The 24,521-nt window shown below is 42.5% G+C and overlaps 1 protein-coding gene across 1 annotated transcript in view; it reads left to right on the forward strand.

Moving 5' to 3' along the window:
- The first annotated feature begins 200 nt into the window (after window positions 1-200).
- LOC138033125 (uncharacterized) overlaps window positions 201-24,521 on the forward strand; it is a 40,374-nt gene continuing 16,053 nt past the window's right edge. Inside the window, exons 1-6 of the mRNA XM_068880894.1 lie at window positions 201-435; window positions 3,908-15,991; window positions 16,234-17,810; window positions 18,093-18,732; window positions 19,561-20,100; window positions 21,650-21,839. Of these exons, the coding sequence (XP_068736995.1) occupies window positions 201-435; window positions 3,908-15,991; window positions 16,234-17,810; window positions 18,093-18,732; window positions 19,561-20,100; window positions 21,650-21,839 (15,266 nt within the window). The remainder of the gene's footprint in view (window positions 436-3,907; window positions 15,992-16,233; window positions 17,811-18,092; window positions 18,733-19,560; window positions 20,101-21,649; window positions 21,840-24,521) is intronic.

The raw sequence follows: 24,521 nt of genomic DNA on the forward strand, positions 1-24,521 counted from the left end.
AGCCTCCCTCGGGCGCGAGGTGGAGATGCACGAACATTTTAATACCTTGAATATTGGTGCAGACAGGGTTCGAACCTGCAAAGTCCTACCGATGCGCTATCAACTGACTAATTCGGTCGGTTGTATGTGATGCTTGTATGAAAAGGCACTCGCTAAACCTGGCTTGAATTGAACCTTTTCCATAGGTTGACGTAACTCCTATGTCACATGACTATAGTGGAAAACAGCTTAAGCATCTGATGAAGCTTGACGTCAGAGAACCTCGTCTGAGACGTGTTCGACATGGCCGAGTTCTTTCCAATCATCCTGTCAATGAAGAATTTGAAGAACAGTTGTCAAAGCCTTTTTACTTTCGACAGGGGGAACATGGAAGCATCACAGAGGTCCTTTTTCCCAAGGATCTTGAGTCACCGGAAATTGCAGCATTCAAGAAGGGTAAGCGTGACATGTGACATCTTGAGTCGAAAGAGCCCACTTTTTCAAAGCAGAGTTTGCGCTTAAAGTGCCCCTGTGATCAAAAAAACCACTTCCTTTTTTCCTTCAGATTTTGAAAGTGTGTTTGCTTTAACGCCTGACTGGCAAAATTTTGAGCTTTGAATTTTATCCAAAGGCTGTTTACTTTGAGTGTAAGTTTTGGATTTCACGGTCCGCCATTACTCACATTCAAAACTGACCGATTGGACCTCAGACGGTTGGATCCAGGGAAAAGTGACGTGAGAGGCTCACTAGCTTAAAATTTCAGCATGTGAACGCAGCTTATTTTATATGCAAAGCGTGAGTTTAAAAGTCTGAAAGCCCAAAACCCCCGTGCTGCATATTAATTCTGCGGCGTACACACGTATTGCATTCTTAAACTAGTGAGCCTTTGACGTCATTTTCTCCTCGATCCAGCTCTCTCAAGAACATAATGTTAGTAATGGCGGACCATTAAATAGGAAAATTACAGTTAAAATAAAGAGGTGTCTTTTTGAAATCAAGGCTTAAAACGTGGGTCACTTAGTGTTTTGTGAACATAGTTTTGAAATCCAAAGAAAAATATGAATTGATTTTTTGGTCACAGGGGCACTTAAAGTGGTTTTAAAAATACCTCGGAACGTCCTCTATTTTCCGACACGTGAAGTGCCTTTTTTACTTCCTGTGAAATGTGGAAAAGTCATTTTTTTAAAATTAGAAAACGTGATTGCGACGATAGCCCTAAGCCAACGGTTACCGGTAACAGTTAAATGATCATATATAGTTTTGTTAATTTACCATGAACTTTAGTTTGAGTTTATATCTTTTATATTATCCCCTTGTTGACAAAATCTTACGTAAAGGACTCTACGTAAAAGACACATCACATTAGTAGGGAGCTTGAGCGCGCCGCGTTTTTTAGCCACGGACGATCACTTGCGGTTTCCGTCCGCGGCTCGAAAAACGTAATTTCTCCGAAATCGTCCCAAATCCATCGTGTTGGGTTTAGATCGTTTTGACTGAAATTTCGCATTGAGAATATTGATTAATCCGTCACCTAACCACTTGACCACCACACCGCTAGCTTCTCAGGGACAATATTTTATACTATTTGATAATGTTGTATTATCACTCGCCAACAAAAAACATTAAACACTACGAAAGGTCGGTTTCCAAACTTCACGACAAACCTAAACATTTTAGAATCAAAGCTTAGGCCTAAACTATCAATCTAACTTAGGCCTAATTACTCTTCAGCAGCGACCTCTATGGTAGACTTAAATGAATGGTTTTTTTGTGTGTGCACGTGTGTGGAAGGTGTTGTCTTGATCTTCAGTGGTAAAGCGAAATGAAGCGGTTCCTATAGAGACGAAACTCCGGGTTCAAATCCAACCCATGGATAATTTATATATATTTTTTATTTCCTTATTTTTTCTGCTATCACAAGTCCTGGGACACAGTGTCCAAAATTCACGATAATAGTGAATTCACAGCAAATTAACAATTCAAGATAATCGTGAATTCATGGGAGAGAACGTGCTGAGAAAAGTGTTCATACTTTGATCCATAACCGAGCAATGAAGGGGAATGGGTGCGATAACGAGCCAACGTCACAACTTAATTTGCATCACTGTTTTCAAAGAAATATCTCAATGCAAAGCAGTCTGTGACGTCAACCCGAAATCGAACCCATTCCCCTTAATTGCTCGGTTATTGATCGAAGTATGACCACTTTCCCGTCTTTCAAAGCCAATCAAAATGTGATATTTCAATCAAAAGGCTCTGAAAACAACACGATGTATTTGGGACGATTTCGGAGAATAAATAATGTGGAAAAGTGTGTTGAGGTGATAGGCACTTTTCGTATTGTTGCGTGACTTAAACGTCGTTATTGACGCCAGACCTTTTGTAGAGCATACGAATGCATATGCCTAGGGTTAGTTTTTACAGAGACTATTTGCTGTCTCTTTGAGGAGAAAACTAGCAGACCGCTTCCGCAAACATCGTGTTTGTTTATCTATTTATTTATTTATTTGTTTGTTTATTTATTTATTATCATTATTTGTTTATCCGTCGTTCGTTTATTTATTCACTCAGGTGACATTGACAAAAATGAGTTTTAAATTTTCCGAAAATTTACAATTACATACATCTTTCTACTGAGTTTTAGGGTGGTACTAAGTTACGACTATAAATTAAACTGGAAGCTACTCGTACCAACGCAGACTTGCCACAAGTCGACCTTACGAGAATCCCAGGAGAAAATGTTTTGGCGAGCGAAGCGCCATTTACATGAGACTAAGGACTTTTCGAAAGTCTAGTACCACTGGTTTTTTTAAGCTATTATCTTTTACAGGAGACCTTAAGCATGATTACGGCATATGCTGAAAATTCACCCCCAAGACTCGTTTGCACAAAATTATTCACATCATCTGTACATGCAATTCTGTTCTCACGTGGGTTTTCTTTACAAGTTTGCTTCTTTGGGATTTAGGATATGGGATTTTTTTATTTTCATTTTTAACTTAAGAGTTTGATTTTCGAATTCGAGGTTTGGCGGTGAAATTAGCTAGTCAGACGTCATCAGGCATATGGACTGTTTACTATTCTAAATTTTACTAGTAATTAAGACCTATTCTGTCGACCTCCGAAAAACGATGTTTTGCAAGATATTCAACATGTCTCTTGGATTTGTCTTGAAAGACGTTTACGTGTTTACCCCGATGAATGAAATGAAGAGATGTGTTTTTTCAGTCGTGACCCTGGTAATACTCGGATAAAAATCCGTGGTTCTCTTTTGGTCGAGATTCTGACTAGTTCAGATGCTCTACTGCCGAGCTTTACGAGACTTGTGGGAGCTAAGCCATGAGACTAAGTTCCGGTGACAATTGTCCTGCTATCCTGCGAGGATTAAAATTGAAGAAATTGAGCTTTTTCAGTGCCGTGGTGAAGGACCTCATCTATCAGGGACCTTTAGATTCTAATACGAGAACAAGTACGAGATTTTAATGCCCGTTTTAAGCGAAAATACTTAGAAAATATATAACCGTGACGATTAATTTTACTCTTTGTTACTAGCATAGGTTGCTCAATTATTCTTATTGCTGGTAACTAAGCCTTTTCCTGATCGAAAAATGCCAAAACTGCTGCCGTGCTGGTGACTTGTTTTGACTCGGCGACATTTTTGCAAAACCTTTTACTAAAATGACGATGGTATCACGTTTTCCCCTCCAAAATGACGATGGTTTGCGCAAGCTCACTGTTGTTCAATGAGAAATCTCCTACAAGTAGTCCTTCTCTTTCTAGAATCTAAAGTTCTTATATATGTTTACAACGGTTAGTGAAACAACGGGACACGGTACAAGAGTCTGAGATCCTAGGGGGGAAAAATTGATACGCTCGCATGTCGTGGAGTTAAGATTGGCCGGGATTCAGGCTGTTTGATTTGTTTCTCATTTGAAACCAGGAATAGCAGGGTCATTCCAGCTGAACTTGAAAGAAGCTCATAAATCCAAAGCATATAAAGTACAAGAACATGATGATTCTGGTATCTTTCAAGCAAAATACGATGTCCTATCTTCCAATGATACCCATGCTTACATTCGCCGTACCTGGACAAACCACGACTACACAAAGTTTGCTGATGGCACGCCAGCAAAAGGGAAGCACAAAGTGCAATCGAAGCACAGCACCTTCGTTCATTTAGAAGATGGCAAAGTAAAAAAAGTTCACCGATCTACAAAAGCATCTTTCAGGCCGGCCAATGGTCATCCTAGAGCGGACAATTTTGAAGGCTTTCAAAGTCAAGACCAAGATATTGAAATGTCCACGAGTGGCTATAGCAAGTTAACATTGCGATCTTGTTCGAAGGCTAAAAACGGACGAACCAAGCGCTCAGCCATCGAGGAAGAGAATCTTAGTGCAGTGCAAGCACTCACTAGTGATAGTTTATTGTTCACGGAAACTGACAAGATACAATGGTCCAAGATGGGTGGGGAGAAAACAGAGAGAGTAAGGCCTCTGTATGCCGTGCTGCGATGTTTTACTGACAAGAGCATGAAAGAACGTGACATTAGTGATTGTTCTAATGAGTTGCATGGTATGGTTAAAGATGACGAGGGTACCTTTCGCACGATCGTAAGACTCGTTCAGGATCGCAGTCATCAAAACCTGACCTCGTGGGCAGTATATATAGCTGCACTTGCAGGACATGGTAAGTATGAAGCGCAGAATGCCTTAGCACAAGCGGTGACAGACGAATATCCGAGATCTCTTAGCAAGGAAGAGTATGAAGCCCTGTTGATTGGAATTTTCTACTTACCGGAAGGCCCTCTCCACGTGAGGCTTTTTAATGCACTGTCCCAGCTGATGACCAAAGAGGAAAAAGGAGATGAAGTAACAGCTACTGCAATGTTGGTGTTAAGTGGTTTGACTGCGAGAGCGAAAAGTGCGGGATACAATGAATCGCTTTGCGATTCTGTAGCTCAGATGGTGCACAATAGGTATCGCAATAAATCAAGTCTTTACCATCCTGAAAGTGAGGCACACCAGACACAGTTGCGAGACCACATCTGGGCGTTCGGGAATCTTGGGCATCTTTCTGGACTTCCTCTTGTCCTGGAACATCTTGACCACGATAACTCTGGTATCCGATCAGCGGTAATTACAGCCATGAGAAAGCTCCCAGCGGAGCTGACCAATCAGCACTTGATGCGCGCGCTACACGCTGACGATCACAATGATGTAAAAGCTGCAGTTGTCAATATTTTCGTGGAGCGACACCAGCATCTCAGCGATTCAGTGGTTCAAGGTTTGGAACATGCCATAGTGACCGCCTCTGAGAATGGAACCTTGGATTCGTCGATAAACGAGCTCTTGGAGAACCACGGTGACCATCCTAAGGCAATCTACCTTCTCAAAAAACGTGGCATCATTCATCGCCAAAAACGTGCCCTTTTCCCATTTCTCCGTCCCAGAGAGTTCTCTCTTGGTCGTGCAAAGCGGTGGGGGAAGACATTCGGTGGAAAGTGGCTTGGAGCAGAATCAATCATACAGTTCTTGAACCAAGTTAGCCTGAGGATCGGCATCTTTGGTGGAAAATTTGAGGTGAATCTGGACAACTTTGCAAATATTCGAGCTCATATTCTCAAGTTCGGTTTCAATGTTGTGAGAGGAAAGGCGGCTTTTAGGGCATCGGCTAGTTTTAAGAACGATTTTCCCAAGGATCTAATTCACGCCATTGCGGATGCTGGAGAGGAGTTGCTGAGGCAGTTTGATAGCATCACAAGCATAATCGCAGAACAAATTAATAAATTTAAAAATATACTTGCTGGGTATCTACCGCTGTACATTGACAAATTCAAAGACTTTGTCAACAAACTGGTTGAGTTTGTTCAGAACCTAGTGCAGCCACTCCGACCAATAAACCTTATCAGTAAAATTATCCAGCTAGCCAAAGATGTAGTAAACCGAGTCAAGGATTGGAAATGGCTTATAAACAAAATACATAAAATTCAACTAACTCTAGGAAGACTGACTGGTGTGGATGACATCTTTAACAAGGTCATTGGAGCACTGGACAAAATTCTCAGTGTTGTTGGAAACATAACCAAGTACTTGCCCAACAATCTTCCTGGAGGCTTCAACATAAGGCATCTGTTAGACAGTCTTCGCTCGGCGTCCACAGATCTTTACCTGGACAAAATCAGAGAGTACTTCAATTCCTTGGGTGTGTCCATACCTGACGGATTCCTTGGGCAGTTGCCATTCAAGTTTTCCATCCGCTTTTCATTATCACTGCAGTCTTTTCAGAAAGTAAGTCTGAATTTGATGCGATTTGCAAATCGTTTCTTGGACATCTCCTCGCTGCTGGATTTTCTTGAAGGGATCCGATTTCCCAGAATGCAACTGGAAGATATGAACTCCCGTTTTCCACCTTACCAAGGAAACGGCTTTAACTTCGGTCTTCGTTTTGATTGGAGAGTAAGCTTGAAGTTGAACGTAAATCTTAAGTCGCCCAACTTCCAGAATTTCGTGGCCATTTTCAAGAAGCTGAGTGATTTTCTCAAACTGTTTAGTCTGCCAGGTTTTAACCTTGAGAAGTTCTTTCAAGAAATATTGCCTGATAATAGCTTCGATCTACGAAAATTGTTCAAAGGACTCCTGGGAGGTAGTAGTAACGCGAATTCTACCAATCCTTCAGAAATCTTTCAAGACTTCTTAAACGGTCTTCACAATCTGCTAGACTTTCAGTTTAAGAACGTGTCAGCCATCAGCGATATTACTGATTTGTTCCACGAACTTGGACGTTCAGTAGAGCAATTTGCTAGAGAGAGCGTACAACGGATTTGCAGCGTGTACGAGCTAGCTTTGAACTCCTCACAAGAATTCAAAGAATTTGGAAACAACGTTGAAAAAGAAGGGATCCAGGCACTCCAAGTTGTTGAGAATTCAACACAAAATGCATTGGCAGAACTACTCAACTTCACAATTCTTGTAGACAACGTAATAGCTGATGTTGACCATAACTTCAGCTTGGCAGTAAAGAGCTTCATAGCTGGTTCTCTGCGAGAGCTTACTGGGAAACTTAAAAATATACAGGACATGGCAGACGATGTCGTGGACTTTGCCAATGGAACAGCGTCGAAGGTCACTGGAGCGTGTACAAAAACAGCGAATTTCTCTGCGGTAGTAATCGATAAGGTCCAAGTCAGCGCTCGTGAAGCCGTCATTGAGCTGGCATCTTTCATTGGACCTGTGGCGACAAACATGAAAACGGTTGGAGCCCAAATGAAGTCCGCTGTCACCAATGTCGAAACATGGTACAAGGAAAACCTAGCAGCTCGTGTAGGGAAGATATCTCTTGTGGCCCAAACCATCTCTGACCTTTTGTCAATCTTAAACACCAAAAAAAGAAAAGGATTCCTTGGAGCCGTTCGAGAGATTGCTTCTCGCATCAATGGAGTCCTTAAGCATCTGAAAAATCTTCCTGAGTACGCAAACAAAGCGAGGAAAGTTGCTGATGATTTTATCAATTTTTCGGACAGCGCTGAAAATTACAAAAGTGAAGTTCAGAAGCTTGATTTGGGGCAGCATTTAGGAGTTGACTTTGACCAACGTATACGAGATGTTTGCTATGAGTTCAAAACGATTGCCACAGAAACACTGAGCAAAATTGCAAGTTATAACATCGTAGAAGAGGTAAACGCCTTTTTCAGTACTGAAGCAGATAAATTTGTCAACAAAGCCCGTTCAAAGTTTCGAAGAATCAAAGAGCCGATCACAGAGATACAAAGAGAACTAAGAAACATCCAGTCCATTGTGCGTGAAGTGATTGCAGTTTTAACTGATCTTAAGCCTTTTACAAACAATTTTTCACCTATATTAGAAACGGCTGGAAAGCTGCCGGATTGCGATCGAATGAAGAAAATATTCCTTGAAAGTACCAAGCCTTGCATACAAAGAGCGCTTTTGGTCGGTAAATACACTATTAATCAGTACACAGACCTCATGAAGCAAGTCAAACTTCTTTATGATATGGTTCCTGAAACCTGGAAACATTTTAAGATACAGAAGTGTGTCAAGGGTGGAAGTTGTATTTCCAAAGTCTTCATAGATCAAGCAAAGGCTGTGAAAGACAAAGTTGACTTCCTCATGAGTACTTTCCAAGAAGCAAGTGGATATACTGATATGCTTGGAACATGTGAAGAAGGAGTGAGCAATATTACAGCTGTCATCGACACTGTGAAGCTTCTTATTGATCAAGCTCGAACCTTTTCTCTCAAAGATGATGTCAAAAAGGTAAAGGCAGTTTTCCAAAAGATCACCGGTCGCAAGCTTGACGACAACGAAGAAGATGCAGGAAGCGGTATTCAAAAGAGGTCGATAGAGGATGGCAAAGAGCACATAGAGAGAATAGTTGATTATATCCAGCAAGCCAAAGAAATCAAAGAGAAAATGGAAGATTTGCTTGAGAATACTTTCAAGGCTATGAAAAATGTCTACGATGACACCGTTCTTGAAAACATTCGAACTCTTAGGGATGTGAGAGCCAAGCTTCAATTGTCTTATGAACTGTGGCAAAAAACAAAGAACATTAACCACGCCTTACAGGCCTTAGACACCATTACCCAGACTGCTTCACGGTATGCTGATCAGTTGAAAGACGTGACTAAATCATTTGAAAATCCAATTGTCGATCTCCTTGCCGAGACTGGAGAGCTCAGTGATATTGTGGAACCGTACCTTAATAAATATGTTTCCAAGTTCACGGACATTGTTAATAAAGTTAACGGATTCTTGGATAAAGTTACTGACTTTCTAAATAAGCTTCAGCTGCGTCAGCGTGGTCTTGACTTGACGAAATACAAGCCTTGGAATGAGATACCTTACTGCTCTGAAGAAGTATGTCTGAGAACAATTAGACGATCATCATCCCTTTATTTGAACACCATCTTCACTTGGAAGTTTCCACATCTCGATGATCTGTCGTCCATGACAAAGAGCGGACGCTGGCTAACACCAGGACTCTTTGACGGCTATAAAGTAGAGGGGATTTCGAAGCTTTCTAATAACGAAGTGATTCTCGGCATGCACGGTGTTTCGAGCAACAGAGGAAAGGCATCACTCCTCGTGGTTACCACCTTTGCTTTAGGTGTCAAGAAGATAATTCAGCTTGGAAGCCAAGGTGCCCCATTATCAGTGAAGATTGGAGGTGTCGCTGTTGCTCGGGATTATATTTGGATCAGTAACAGTGAATCAGAGAATATCTACTCGGTGAGAAAATCTAGCCTAACACGCATTTTGTCAACACAGGCACCGTCTTGGGTCGGAATTTCAAATACCGTATCTGTGGAAGGTAAAGCAACTTCCGTTTCGTACGACGAGTCAAGCAATGTTTTGTGGGTAACAGACGGGGAAGGTGAAAGGGCTTACGGTTATAAACTCTCTGCAAATGGGGATCTAGCATCGAATGGTCTAGCGCCCGATAGAGTGATTCGCATTGGAAAAAATGCTCAAGGCATGGCGATTGTGAGACAGTTCGGTGGTGAATTCGCATGCATATCAAAGTGCGCGATGATTGCTGGCTTTCAATGTAAGCTTGAGTTTCATGCCTTGACTAGTGACGAAACAGGAGAAAACACGTTAGAAAGAGTAGTCCGAACTCCTTCTGGCTTGGAATCTGTTAACAGTGTAGACAGTGAAGTTATAGCAGTTGCCTTCTCTAGTGGCACTTATTCCGAGAAAGAGAATATAGAACTCATGAGTGGTGACTTTGAAGACAGGTACTTTTATCTAAGGTTGCCAATTCTGAACACCACATTTGGAATCTACGAAAACTGCCTTTTCTTCGAAGTGATGAATGATTACGTCTTGCGCCCACGAAGGCTGTTTCCTTTTGGAGATATGCTATGTGGCCATAACCGCAAACGAAGTATTTATCAGTTGCTCTTAGAATCCGATATTTACTCTGATCAACTTGAGAGAGAGCATAGAAAGAACCGCATGCGCAGGATGGTTACAGACCCAGGATCCTGCATGACATTGTTTCGAGGGAATTTGCTACGAGGATATCAGCAGTTCATGCCAGATTATTCTCAAATCGTACCAGTGTTTGGTATACCGGTGAGACTTTTTGCAGGGGCTGGCGGGTATTATGTTGTGGATTACCATGGGCAAGTTTGTATGCGCGACAAGACTTTTAGACTCGGCCTTATTCCAGGTGCCTGGGTCTCTGTTTATGCGGGCGCGGCCCTGTCTCTATTTATCGTTGAAGCTGGAATTACTATCGAGGCAAGAATCCTGGAAACATATTTCGTGCCAGATCTGCAAATCAAGATAGACAAGTGGCCATTAAAGGCATGCATCGAGTTGAAACTTCGAATGACTCCGCTTCGCATTCGAATTTGGCTGTGGTATCGATTTCGATTATGCATTCGAATCAGGTGCAAGTTATTTGGATGCAGTATAAGAATCACATGGTGCTCAAAGAAGACGCTGGCAGAGTGGTGGTGGTCAGCCAGAACAATCGATAGGACAGTGTTTACCAACTGCAAAGAGGATGTAGATGGGACACCTCCCATTGCTGATGGATCGTGCTCAGCAAGACAAGTGTCAGATACTAAGTATTTTATCCAGTGGCATGGATTTCACGAGGATACAAAAATCAACAGCTATCATGTGAGAATCGGCTCTATCCAGGGTTCTGGTGATGACTTTTCTGCCTGGATTGCCCCATCCTTGAGCCTTAAAGTTGACGATCTTCCAATCATGCACGGTAGGGATGTGTATGTCAGCGTGATGGCTACAAATGACCGTGGAATGGACAGTTCTACGGTTAATTGTAAGCTTGTTGCTAGACGAAAAGGGCCTCAGATACGCTATGTCTATGATGGTGTTATTGAAAGCGCAGATACCGATTATCAGTGGGATACATTTAGCATTGGTATGAATTTTCATCTTAGGAGCAATATCCAAGACGTTGTTGCCGCAAAATGGGGCGTGTCCTCGGAAACCCCATGTACCTTAGACGAAGGTGAAGCAGACATTGTCCCAATGACTCCAATTGGAGATTCAACATCAGTTCAGGTCTCTGGTCTAAATTTGAAGCATAATCACACGTACTTCACGCGCCTCTTTGTATTGGACGCAATTGGATTCAAAGCGGTGATGTGCAGTAATGGCATATTGATTGATACAACACCGCCCATTCCGGGCAATTTTCAAGATGGCACCGGAAAACAAGATGCGCAATATCTTCCTTCAATACGGCGTGTCCGTGGAAAGTTTGAACACTTTACCGACCCAGAGAGTCCAATTATAAAATATGAATGGAAGGTTGTGAATGTATCTGGCCACGATATCACACCTTTTGTGGGAATACCCATCACCCAACAGACGCCTCTAATGGATGGACTTTCTCTTGAAGCAGGAGCTTCGTACAGGCTTGTACTTCGTGGAACTAATGCAGCTGGGCTACAGGCAGTAGTTGTGACAGATGGATTCATTCCAGACAATTCACCGCCTACCTGTGAGGGAAAAGTTCTTGATGTTCTGGATGAAACAGATCTATCTGATGTAGACTTTGTCAGAGATTTAAACAATATTCAGGCGAAATGGAAATGTTTAGACCAGGAAAGTAACATTCGTGAACAACTTGTGGGAGTTGGAACGTATCCGAGCGGAGACGATGTCAGGCCATTTAAGTCCATTGAATTCTTAACACATAACGTATCACAGTACGGGATGGTCTTCGTTAGTTTCACGGACATAAAGATAATACCCAGAGTAAGATACCATGTGACAGTGAAGGTCATAAATGGAGCTAACTTAAAGAGAACGATCACCTCTGATGGCATTCTGGTAGACACAACCCCACCTACAGTTGCTGATCAATACATTAAGGATGGCGTACAAGGAAGAGACAAGAATTACACCAGTGAAAGGTTCACTTTAAGTGCTCATTGGGAACAAGCCTTTTCTGATAAGGAGAGTGGTCTGGTAGAGTATCGTGTTGCTCTTGGTACCAGACCTGGGCTAACGGACATTAGAAAGTTCCAGTCGGTTGGTTCACAGACCAGCATGACTCTGTCAGGACTGTTACTAAGCAGTGGTCAACGTTACTTTGTGTCGGTTATGGGCTGCAATGGCGTTGGAATGTGCACAAATGGAATCAGCAATGGTGCCATTGTGGATTTTGTCCCTCCTCACGCTGGAAAAATCGTCACTGGATTGACTGGTCCCCCTGTCTTGTACCAGTGGATAACTAAGGCGGTGTGGGCACGATGGAACTGGTGTTCTGTGGACGAAAGAAGTGCCCCTGGAATTCTTAATAAAAGTCAATGCAGCAACGATAGCTTCTACGATATTCATAGTGGTGTGGCAAATTTTGGTATTTCGGTGTCATCTTTAGTGTCTGATGATCTTGTTGCGCCATTTAAAGCGGCCGGAAAGGTGCGGTCTTCAGGACGCAACATTGACTTGAACGATGGAGTATATTCAGTGGTCATTAAAGCAAAGGACAAAGCAGGAGTGGTTAGTCGCGGTTCATCAAATCCATTCATTGTTGATAGCAGCCCCCCCTCCATTATCTACATTCAACACGGTCATTTTGGAGAAGCACAAAAATACTCCAACGCTCAATTTAAAACTTTCAAGTCATATTTTGAAATTGAAGATGATCTTTCGAAGGTCGTATCATACAAGGTTGGTATAGGAAGTTACTCTGGTGCTCACGACGTTTTGGAATTTCAGACTGTTTCGTTAAGCCAACCAGTGGCTTTGTTGCGAGCCAACTGGACAGCATCCAGCTCGACGCTCTTGGAAAACAATCGACTTTATTACATCACCGTTTGGGCGATCAACAAGGCCGGTCTTTTCAGTATCAAATCTTCTGCACCCCTTCTTTCCGACTCAGAGGCTCCAAAGGACGGAATAGTTTTGGATGGTTGGGGCTCCACAGATGCTAAATACCAAAGTTATTCTTCTCTTTATCGTGCTCATTGGTTTGGTTTTCGGGATTTTTCTGGAATCGAAACTGTTTTCCTTGGTTTATCAAGTAAGAAAAAGTCAACTCACTGTGATGTCAAAAAGGAAGAAATCGTCCCATCTAACGCGGACTATCACGTCTTATTCGGGTTAAACTTGACTTCTGGACACAAATATTACGCCTGTCTTAAGGTGGTTGACAGAGCGGGAAATGTTGCTTTCGTACAATCCAATGGGGTTGTGGTGGATTCAAGTCCTCCAAATACAGGTTTCGTAACTGATGGAAGACCAGGAAAGGATCTTGAAGTACAGATCGAAAGTTCTGCTCTTCGTGCTTCGTGGGTGAACTTCACAGAACAAGAAACAAAAATTGCTTCCTATCGACTGGCATTTGGAACCTCTCCCGGTGGAGATGACGCTCAGGACTTTACAGAGGTTGGCCTCGTAAACACGGCTGCAAGTTCAAAGCTTAAAGTATCCCAACTGACTAGTGGCCAACGTTATTATGCAACAGTTATTGCTTATAATGTGTTGGGTATGCCGAGTGCTATGGTTTCCTCTGATGGTATCATAGTGGATTATTCTCCTCCCATGTTTCTAAAGCCGGTTCACGATGGCGTTGATCCAGACAATGACCTGAAGTTTACTTCCAGTGGATATCTGTCAGCATCTTGGATCTGTGCAGATCCAGATACGTCTCTTTATTCAGTTGAAGTTGCCTTTGGCCTGCAGCCTGGGAAATCAGATGTTATGAATTTTACGACAGTGCCCGTTCACAGCAATTCCCTCACAATAAGATACCATCTTCGGTTGGGTTTTCGCTACTTTGCGACGGTCAGATGCACCAACAAGGTTGGACTGAAATCTGTCACATTCTCAGACGGTGTTGTTTTTGACACTACGCCACCTGATGCATCGTATGTTCGACATGGCGACTACCAAAGTTCGACTAGAAACGTGACAGTCAGTTTTAAATTCGTTGACGTAGAAAGCTCTGTGCAGGAGTATAGAGTAAGACTTTGGGCTAGAAATGGATCCACGTCCTCAGCTGACATTTACGGATCATTTTCTTTCAACGGCAGTGTCACCACCGCGACATTACAATCAACAAAAAAGCTAAAGAGCGGAGAAACTTACTTTGTAAATGTTACAGGTGTAAACGGAGTCTCTTTGGAGACAACAATGCAATCCGCTGGCTTTACCGTTGATGTTACTCCGCCAATATGTTCGTACGTTTGGGATGGAACAGGCAACTATCTACAAGATGTTCAATACGCCCCAAGCTCCAGTAAACGAATAGTTTCCTGGATTTGTTTTGACCCCGAATCTCCTATAGTTAGGTTTCGTTTTTCAGTTACGAATGTGAACACGAAGGAGCACATTATACCTTTTTATGCTTTGAAAACACGATTGAACTCTTCTGGATCGGCAATCATAACAGGAGGAGGCCGGCAAACGATAACATACGAGGAAGGTCAGATGTATACGGTTGGTGTTGAGGTGCTCAACTCTGTTGGTCTTAGGACAGTAAACTGGACAAATGGTGTGCTTATTGATAGCACTCCACCGGTGGTAAACAACCTGAAACTAATATTTTACCCTAAAAATGATTCGTTAAAAGCTGAATGGACAGTTCGTGATGACGAGAGTGGCATAAAGTCAGTAGCGTGGGGACTAGGAACTCTGCCAGACAAGAACGACATCAAAAACTTCACTTTGGTTCCACTCTTGAAAACTAGCTTACGGATCACCAATGTTTCCTTGAAACTCGGAAGAACCTATTTCTTTAGGCTGCTCGCAATTAATAACGCCGGTTTACCGAGCACAACGTCTTCAAATGGTGTTGTCATTGATCGTACAGCGCCAAACCCTGGGGTCGTCTCTGCCCAATATGTTTTCCCACAGAATTACGACAGAACGAAAAATGAGGTGCCAGGGTCAATGTTAGTGGTCACATGGACAGGCTTTACAGACTCCGAGAGTGGTGTTAAGAGTACTAGCTGGGCCGTGGGAGCTGATCCTCAAGTTATGAAGGAAAATGCAGGAAACTTGTACAACGAGGTGGCCGTTAGTGATACAGTAGGTGGCGCACTTATAGAAAATCAAACTCTCATTGGAAACAAGACTTACTTTGTTTGTGTACGAGCTACAAATGGCGCTGGTATTTACAAAACAGACTGTTCCCCTGGACTATTCATCGTATTAGGAAAATTCATCGCAGGTGTCGTTCGCGATGGCCCAGTTACATCCGCATTAGACATTGACTTTCAACTTGATGACAAAGCAATTTGGGCCCATTGGAATGGCTTTAAAGACCCAGTGTACGATATCTCACGCTACGATTGGTGCATCCGGGATCAGCCTCCCAATCCGTCAGGACCAGACTTGTGTAGATGGCCTTACAAAGAAGTAAACCATTTACGATTATCAGCCAATCGATTTCATAACCTGACACTTGAACATGGCAAAAAATATTACGTTACTGTGAGAGCTGAGAACAGCCAAGGCGAACATGTTAGTTCCTCCTCCGACGGTGTCGTAGTCGATCGCACTCCACCTGTCGGGAAATCAATTGAAATCGCCCCAGCAACTGGCAAAGGAACCTTGTACGTAACCTCTCTTTCTGCCCCCGTGGTCACGTGGTCCGTAGACGATCCGGAGAGTGGCATGAGTCATTTCCTCATTGGTGTTGGGAGTTTTCCCTATGAAGACGATCTACTTGTGTTCCAAGAAGTTGACAGTCTTAGCCGTTCTCTAGATTTGGACCAAGTGAATTTTACTCTCCGAGAAGGACTTACTTTTTTTGTGACTGTGATTGGTGTGAACATGCTTGGTCTGAAGACCACTTTAACGTCGCGGCAAGTGGTGGTGGACTGGACGCCACCTATTTCTGGTGACGTGGTCGATGGGAACAGTACTTCTCTATTTAGTGGAGACTTCATTGATGCCGATTATCAAAGCGACCGCGGCATCTTAACTGCTCACTGGACGGGATTTCAAGATTTTGAAAGCAGTGTAGTCGAGTATCATTGGTGTATTGGTACAGCTCAAGGTAATCGATTTGTTGTTTACTTGTCCTTACCATTACTGTCAGTTTCAATTCAACATGCAACTCTTCGGCAAATTATCCACCCTAAATTTCTGGTTCTCGACTCTAACTCCAATTATGCATCAGATATGGAAAAGTAATCTTTTTAATAGCTGCTACACAAAGCCCTTCTAATCCACTTTTAAAATAGTACTTTTTTTTTCTTATTGTTACCTCCGTGTGCATTTGTTTTGCTTACCTTGCAGGCGCTTGTGACGTACAAGTAATGACGTATGCAGGCCTTGATACAAGTACGATCCATCAAACAATCCTCCAGGAAGGTCAAAGATATTTCTTCACTGTAGAAGCAACCAATGCAGCTGGATTGAAAGAGTCAGCTTATTCCGACGGAATTACAGTTGATGTTACGCCACCTTTGATTGGAGACGTTTCATTTAACCTGAAGGCTGATGCAGCAGACGTTGTTTCTTTGTCCCGATCTCAGACAGAAAGCGAACGCAGACGACAATCGGCCGATGTCTTTTCTTCTCTTAGTTCGTGCGCAAGTGCTGAGCAGAGTTCATGCTATGCGCATCAAAGCAGTCCTCGACGACTGGATTTTTCCTGGACATGGGCCACGGACGCTGAAAGTGGAGTTTCTTTAGTTGAATGGTGCGCTGGTAGTGGACCTCAGTTGTGTGATATCGTCTCATGGACTGTTGTTGATCCCGAGGCTACCTCGGTGGACTATTCCCTTTCAAATCCTCTCACATCTGGTAGTATAGTGTACGTGACAATCCGGGCGATAAATGGTGCGCAAATGGTTTCTACAGCATCATCCAATCCACTTCTCATTGATAGTTCCGCACCAACAGTTGGTACTATTGTTGTAGGAAACACTCCAGGAATGATACATCTCAGAGTCAACGAGGCGGTTGTCGCAGAATGGAGTGGGTTTGATGATAAAGAGAGTGGGTTAAGTCACTTTGAATGGTCTACCTGTCACGCAAGCTCACCGAACGAATGTATCTCGCCATTTGTTAACACAGGTCTCCAGACGTCTTTACGCAATTCAGATTTAGATATCAAACCCGGGATTTCATATGTGCTCCTTGTCCGCGCTCATAATAATGTGGGACTTTACAGCGAGTCTATATCAAATCCCTTCACTTTTGATGGCGTAATACCGACAACAGGAATTGTTTATGATGGTTTAAGCGAGTTCACTGACTTGGAGAAACAGAGTTCTCTCAGCGAAATCTCAGCCAACTGGTCTCCATTTTCAGACGCGAATAGCCGCATCGCTGAGTACGAAATGTGCGTGGGAACAGGGCAAGATAAATGTGACGTGAATGGGTTTGTTAATCTAGGCATCACACTGAAAGGTACAATAAGTGGCTTGACTCTGAATCACAATGGGACATACTTTGTCACTGTCAAAGCTACGAATGAGGCAGGCTACAGCACAATGGCATCTTCAAATGGAATCGAAGTTGACAGCACTCCACCATATCGTGGATCAGTGAGGGATGGTCAAACAACTCAGGATATTGATTTCCAAGCAGATGACACGTATATCTACGCCAACTGGGACGAGTTTCGAGATGAAGAATCCGATATCAGTAAATACACGTGGTGTGTTGGCGCTACCAAAGGAACTTGTGACATCATCTCCGAAACGGATGTCGGTGACCGCACAAGTGTTGGACAACAGATTCGCCCAGCCTTAGCAACAGGGATGGTTGTCTTCGTCACTGTCGGTGCCTACAACGGTGCTGGTGCAGTTACCAGGGAGTCCTCTGATGGGGTAGAAGTCGATAGCACCGCTCCATTATTATCACAGGTAAAATAACTGGTGTTATTGCTCCATGAGGAAATGAAAACAGAATTCTAAGAAAGTTGTAGTCAGAAATTTTACGAAAGGAAACGGTGAAATTAGTGGTAGTGGAAAGACTGCTAGTTTTTGTAAATCCCTTTTGAACTAGAACGTTAAAACGTTTAGCCTCTGCATGAGAGACTAAATGCGAAAAGCATTTAATACACAAAAGGAAACCCTCTACTTCGTGCCACGGCATATTCGGCAAAGCAAGCAGTTTTTTACACTTACTCTTTTGGTCTTTTCAAGGTCTTTGACTTGCAGCTCAGTGATTCAACTAAAGTTGATAAGGACTATGTCACCGCCAAGGACACCTTCTGCGCAAGTTGGAAGGCAGTGGACGACGAAAGCGGTGTGTTAAAAAGCGAGATTTCCGTCTGTTCTGCTATCAACATCAACGACTGCTTGTTGCTGAACTTTGATGTAGAAAACTCCAAGATGATTTGCATTGCTGATTTAGAGTTCAAGGAAGGAGTGAAGTATGTTACTCGAGTTCGCTCCACGAACTCTGTTGGACGATCTAGCGAGATGTTATCGGATGGTTTCGTCGTTGACTCAACAGCTCCAAGTATAGGCGAGGTCATCCACGTGGAAAATCCCCCTTCTGAAAACGAAGGGCAGATATTTACGTACTCGAAGATCTCGGTCGAGTGGAGTGGATTCTTGGACAAAGAGAGCGGTATACGAACCTATTATCTTTGTGTCGGGACCCAGCCAAGCATGTGTAACGTCGTAAACTTTACCAATGTCGGAAACTCTACGAGCTATACTCAGAGTGGTCTGCTGCTCAAACAAGGCGAAACGTATTTTGTGACCGTGAAAGCAGAAAACAACGCTGGTCTGATAAGTGACGCCACATCTTCTACTGGAGTTGTTGTCGACTTGACAGGTAATTGGGACCGTTTCTATTATTATACAATGTTCTTATTTTAGATACGGAGTAATGTTTAAAAAAAAAAAAAGAGCAGCAGTGCTTTATTGGGGTTTTACAAAAAGAGGTGTGACCTGCGTGTCCGAGTGTTTTTAGACCCTATAAAACACATGCGGCGAGTTTTTAGTAGGACTCCCTCTGGACTCAGAACAATGGTTTAAATTGTGAGAGGAGAATATTAGCATATCAGAAAAACAAGCTACGCCTTATTAGTATTTTTTATATAAAAAGTACGAACGAGGAGTGTTTTATCAGGATATAAAGCTGATGCATGTGACGTTTTTCGGTGTTTTGATAGGCTGTTAGGCCCATGAATTACGAATGCGTTTTTGAGCATTGTGTAATTGCTTAAGTAGAGTCGACAGAAGTTGATGCACTTCTAATTTGTTCGTTATTTTTTGTAAACAAACTACGTTTGTTTAATGTTTTTATCTTGGAACAGTTTTCCATCAATATCCCAAACCTATAACAAATCTTAACGACTCTGGTAAATCATAAAAGTCGCCAACATTGATGATAACAAGAGCAACCTTTTCACACTCATCTCGAGAGGGAGTTATTCCTTATCAGATATTGCTAACTAAATCCACAGTTTAAAACTGTAAATATGAAAGCAAAAATTCGTACCCGTAGTTTTCTGGTGCTCTCTCTTAGTTAATGAAAAAAATATATTTAAGGGGTTTGGCGTGTTCTGATTTGACCGCTTTTTGTTGGACCAATGATTGGTAGTGACAATAGACCAATGAACCAAATAAAACCCAATGCATGTTATTTAATTTTTTTTAGCACCCACTAATGGTGGCCAAATTCTTGACGGCCTTGTAGAAGGCGAAGACATTGACTTCCAACAAAGCAGATACAATATATCAGCTCACTGGACTGCGTTTGAAGATCTGGAAAGCAACGTGGTGCAAATTACATGGTGCTCAGGTTCCTCACCCGGTTCTTGCGACTTGGTCGAAGAAACATCTGTAGCGCCAACCAGTACTTCAGCTCTCCAAGTTCTCGCTCAGCCGATTAAAAACGGTCAACGTTTTTTCGTAACAGTTAACGCGACAAACAGCGCTGGCTTGACGACTTCCCTTACATCAAATGGCGTAAAAGTTGACGACACACCTCCAATTCCGGGATCGGTGATGGATGGAATTGGTTTAGATGTTGATTATCTGAACGGCGAGGCTGATGTTAACGCACGATGGTTTGGATTTGAGGACTTGGAGTCTGGGATTGAGTGGTACGAAGTTGCTTTATGTGATGCTAGGAACTCGTCGTGGTGTCCACAACCCTTCAGTGGAATAGGACAAGCTACTAACATAACCATTACAGGTACGTTTTTGAAGATTTTTTGCACACTTTACTTTGATGAAAGCTTGAGTGGTAGGGGGGTAGGGTAGAGGAGTTACCTTTTGAATTTGATACTCACTACATTACCCTGTGCGAGGACATGTCCAACTGCTTCTTACAATGCTAACGAACACCATCCTATGCTAAAACTAGTAATAGTTTTCATTACATCTTCCCCCGCCTAAGATAGTATGAAAGGCAGTTGAGATACGTTTAAATTATATGCTGAACATGTCGCCCCTGTTTCCGATTTGCATCTGACAAATCGTCGCTTCCCCCTGTGTCTGATTTGTGTCCCGGCAAAATCAATTTCTGAGCCAGGTAACTCGATTTGCATCAGATCTGCTTCAATGTTTGATTTTTCAATCGCTAACCCGAACAGCACTTCGGTTCTCCTTTCGAGTTTCGACTTCGTGACTCTTAAAACACTTCGGTCATGCAGAACAATACCAATACCACTTGCGCGCCCGTTTAAGCAATACCGATACCGCCTTGCGCGTTCCGTTGAGCAAATCGAGATTGATTCCCCCTACAATTTATCTACCAATTTACACATTTATCCTTTTTACGCGGGGACTTAGCTTCTAGCTTGCCTTCTCTGGGCCAAAACCCTGCGAGGGCATTTAATATTCGATAGTACCCGCCTCCGGTTTTCCTTTCGTGATTATAAGCTGGAAATCTTATTCTAATTTCATTTCTTTCCACACAAATGTTAAAATCAGAATTTCATCCGTGCACGTCCGAAGTGTACTGTAATATCTTGAAGATCGACTTCTCGCCGGAATTTCGGCCAAAGTAAAGACAAAGTGCAGTCCCCTCCTTTGAGGAGTTTTATTTGTAAGTTCGCCTTATTTTCTGATTGCAGATATTGTGTTAGGGTTTGTAGTATTTCAGTTGTAGCACAAGCCTGAATGGACTGAATAGCGTACGCAGTGCGATTTAAACAATCTCATGAAATTCCCTCAGTTCTATTATTTTGTCAATCTTCTGGGTGTAAATGACTTTTAGTGGCATTTTGAACGTTTGTAAGGTCTGCATTTACCTGAGAATTACAAAAGATAAATACCAAGCTCAAACCCGTTAAACGCCAATATGAGCCCTAACACCGACACAACTAAAACAATTTTGTTTTGAATGCTGTAAATTTTGAACACACACATCGCCTGATATTTCAATGTGATTTAACGGCTGATCTTTTCAGGATCCCATCAACACTAATGCTAGTGGTATTGAGGCCAAAACCTGCTTTTTTCTACGGAAGGCCCATTTTCACTCAAAGGCATTGCGCAATGCGTTGAATTTCGCACACAGACAGAAAATCCGAAAATCACTCAATCAAAACGCTGGAACTATTTCAAAACAACAAGACAAGCGCGGAATGTCTTTTGGGTGACAATGGGCCTTTTACTTGAAAAAGTAATAATTCTGGTTCCAACAACTTTCCTGTGAACGCTTTGCTGCAAGGGAGATTGGACATTCCAATTCCCAAAGAGAATTAGTTGTGATATTGGAATACCTTTTACTTTTACAGGATTAGATCTTGAAAGCGGTGCTCAATATCTAATAATTGTTAAAGCAATCTCCTTTGCCGGACTTGTCACCAAGGCTTCATCTGACGGCTTCACCGTTGATTTTACTCCTCCCACGGCCAGCCAAGCACGAATGGGATCTGGCGCCGAGCTTGTTGAATATCAATCAGACTTGACCAAGTTGACCGTCAGGTAAGCAACCTTGGATAGTCATAGGTCCCAATTATTATTATTATTATGATTATTATGATTATTATTATATTATGTAGAATTAAGCACAGGGTTTTTCCCTGTGGAGAAATATCCAGTCAAATCTCATCCCGAGACCTTAGACTTCCAGCACTTTTCTGAGGATATGTGCCGATCCTAGGAGTGCCGACTTTTGCATCGTTCTTGTTCGGTCCTTAATTCCTAGTTGCTCCAGGTGGCCTGCCAGATTCTATGACACTGAACCCAATGCACCCAAGTATTATTATTATTATTATTATTATTATTATTATTATTATTATTATTATTATTATTATTATTATTATTATTATTATTATTATTATTATTATTATTATTATATTATGTAGAATTAAGCACAGGGTTTTTCCGTGTGGAGAAATATCCAGTCAAGTCTCATCCCGAGACCTTAGACTTCCAGCACTTTTCTGAGGATATGTGCCGATCCGAGGAGTGCCGACTTCTGCATCGTTCTTGTTCGGTCCTTAATTCCTAGTTGCTCCAGGTGGCCTGCCAGATTCTATGACCCTGAACCCAATGCACCTACTACCACTGGCACCACTTTTGTCCTTGATTTCCAGATCCTTTCAATCTCTCTTGCCAGGTCTTGGTACTTTTCATACTTTTCAGTTTCTTTCTGCAGTACGTTGCTATCTCCGGGATTGTTTCCTTTGCCTTCTTTTTCTGAATTACAATGTCTGGCCTCCTGTGATGGATTTCACGATCTGTTTGGATGGTAAAGTCCCAAGACAGTTTTACTTCCTCATTCTCCTCTACACTTTTGGGGGAATGCTCATACCATTTGTCACTGCACTCAACTCCATATTCCTTGCACAACTCCCAATGTATGGCCCGCTCAATTGCAACAACATCATGTCTCTTTTTATATTCTGTCTACACAAGCCTGGAGCAACTACACAACATAGGCTGCACAGTTTCATCGTGACTACCGCACATTCTGCATTTGGATGATACATTTTGGTTTTCGATTCTGGCTTTTACGGCGTTTGTTCTTAGTGCCTGGTCTTGCGCGGCAACAATAAGCCCTTCTGTTTCCTTCGTCAGTTCACCAGTTCTTATCCAATTCCAGAAAACACCAGATAGGTCCTCTGTTTCTCTCTTGAACTGCCCATCCAGCTGCTTTCCAGACCAGTCCTCAGTTCTTTCCCTCTAACTTTGCTTATACTCCTTTGGTGTCTCAATTTCATCGACATTCTTCCTCTTCCATGCAGCTCTCAACAAACGTTCCCGGCTCTGGCTGATGTAGACATTCATATTTCTTTCTTCAGTATTTATGGCGTCCTCAACACTAATTAGCCCACGACCTCCTTCTCTCCTTAGTAAGTACAGACGGCTTACATTGGACCTGAGATGAAGAGCGCGATGGATGGTTAATAGTTTCCTGGTCTTACGCTCCAATTCAGCAAGCTCACTCTTTGCCCTGTTTTCTATTCCTTCACTGTACCGAAGTAGAGATACAGCCTAGCTGTTAATAGCCTTTTATAACATTACCAGCATTTAACTTTGAGGATAAAGTTTTCTTCACTCTCCTACTGTACTCCTTCTTCATACTTCCCTTCACTTCGTCATGAATAATGTCATCGGCCTCCAACACCCCCAGATATTTACAACCTTCAAAATAATCTCCAATACTTCGGATAATTCTTCCATCAGGCAATCGTATGCCTTCTGAACTAACAAGCTTGCCTTTTTTCATTACCATCATTGCGCACTTCTGGATTCCAAAATCTATACCAATGTCACTGGAGAACAACCAGACAGTATGTACAAGTGAGTTAATTTTCTTCTCATTTCTTCCATATAATTTCAGATCGTCCATAAACAATAAATGAGTTATCCTGCCCTCTTTCTTACTGAGTTGGTGACCTGCTGCTGATTCCTTCAGTACACTACTTAGAGGTAGCATTGCAATCACAAATAGCAAAGGGGATAAGGAATACCCCCGGAATATTCCTCTCCTGATGGACACTTCACCAAGGTCCTTACCACATGTTGTTACTTGTGTTTTCCAGGACTCCATGCTTTCCCTCATTAGCCGTTTGATGTTAGCTGCATCCCCTAAGATCAAGTGTTTCCAATAACCAGGAATGGGGTACAGAATCATACGTCTTCTTATAATCGATGCAAGCAATTGCTTAGCTGGTTTTCCTCCGCTTGCAGTCACGAAGTATTGCTTCATCTATAACCAGTGGGTCCTTTGTTCCTCTGCTTTCCTTTCGGCAACCTTTCTGCTCATATGGTAACAATGAGCTCTGGTGGAGACGTTGGTGCAAGTCGCCTCTGCTATGATCCCTGTGAGTACTTTCCTCATTATGGGTAAGCATGTTATTGGCCTGTAGTTTCCCACAGCATTCCCTTTCGCCATGTCTTAATAGCTTTGATCAGCAGAACAGTTCATCCCTTTGTCATCCATTCGGGAATGCCCCTTCCATCAAGGCATTCTAGCAGCTGCAACGCCATCCGTTGATGTAGTTTCTTCATGCTCTTCAACCAGAATCCCTGTACGTTATCGGGGCCGGGTGCCTTCCAGTTGGGATCTTCCTTAAAATTGCTCGTAGCTTTTCAATGTCAGTTGTCATATCATCTTGTTGTTCTACCTGGGTCTTTCCCTTTAGGTCATTTAAGCAA

This window comes from Montipora capricornis, chromosome 2, assembly GCF_036669925.1.
Source record: "Montipora capricornis isolate CH-2021 chromosome 2, ASM3666992v2, whole genome shotgun sequence".
Taxonomy (NCBI): Eukaryota; Metazoa; Cnidaria; class Anthozoa; order Scleractinia; family Acroporidae; genus Montipora; species Montipora capricornis.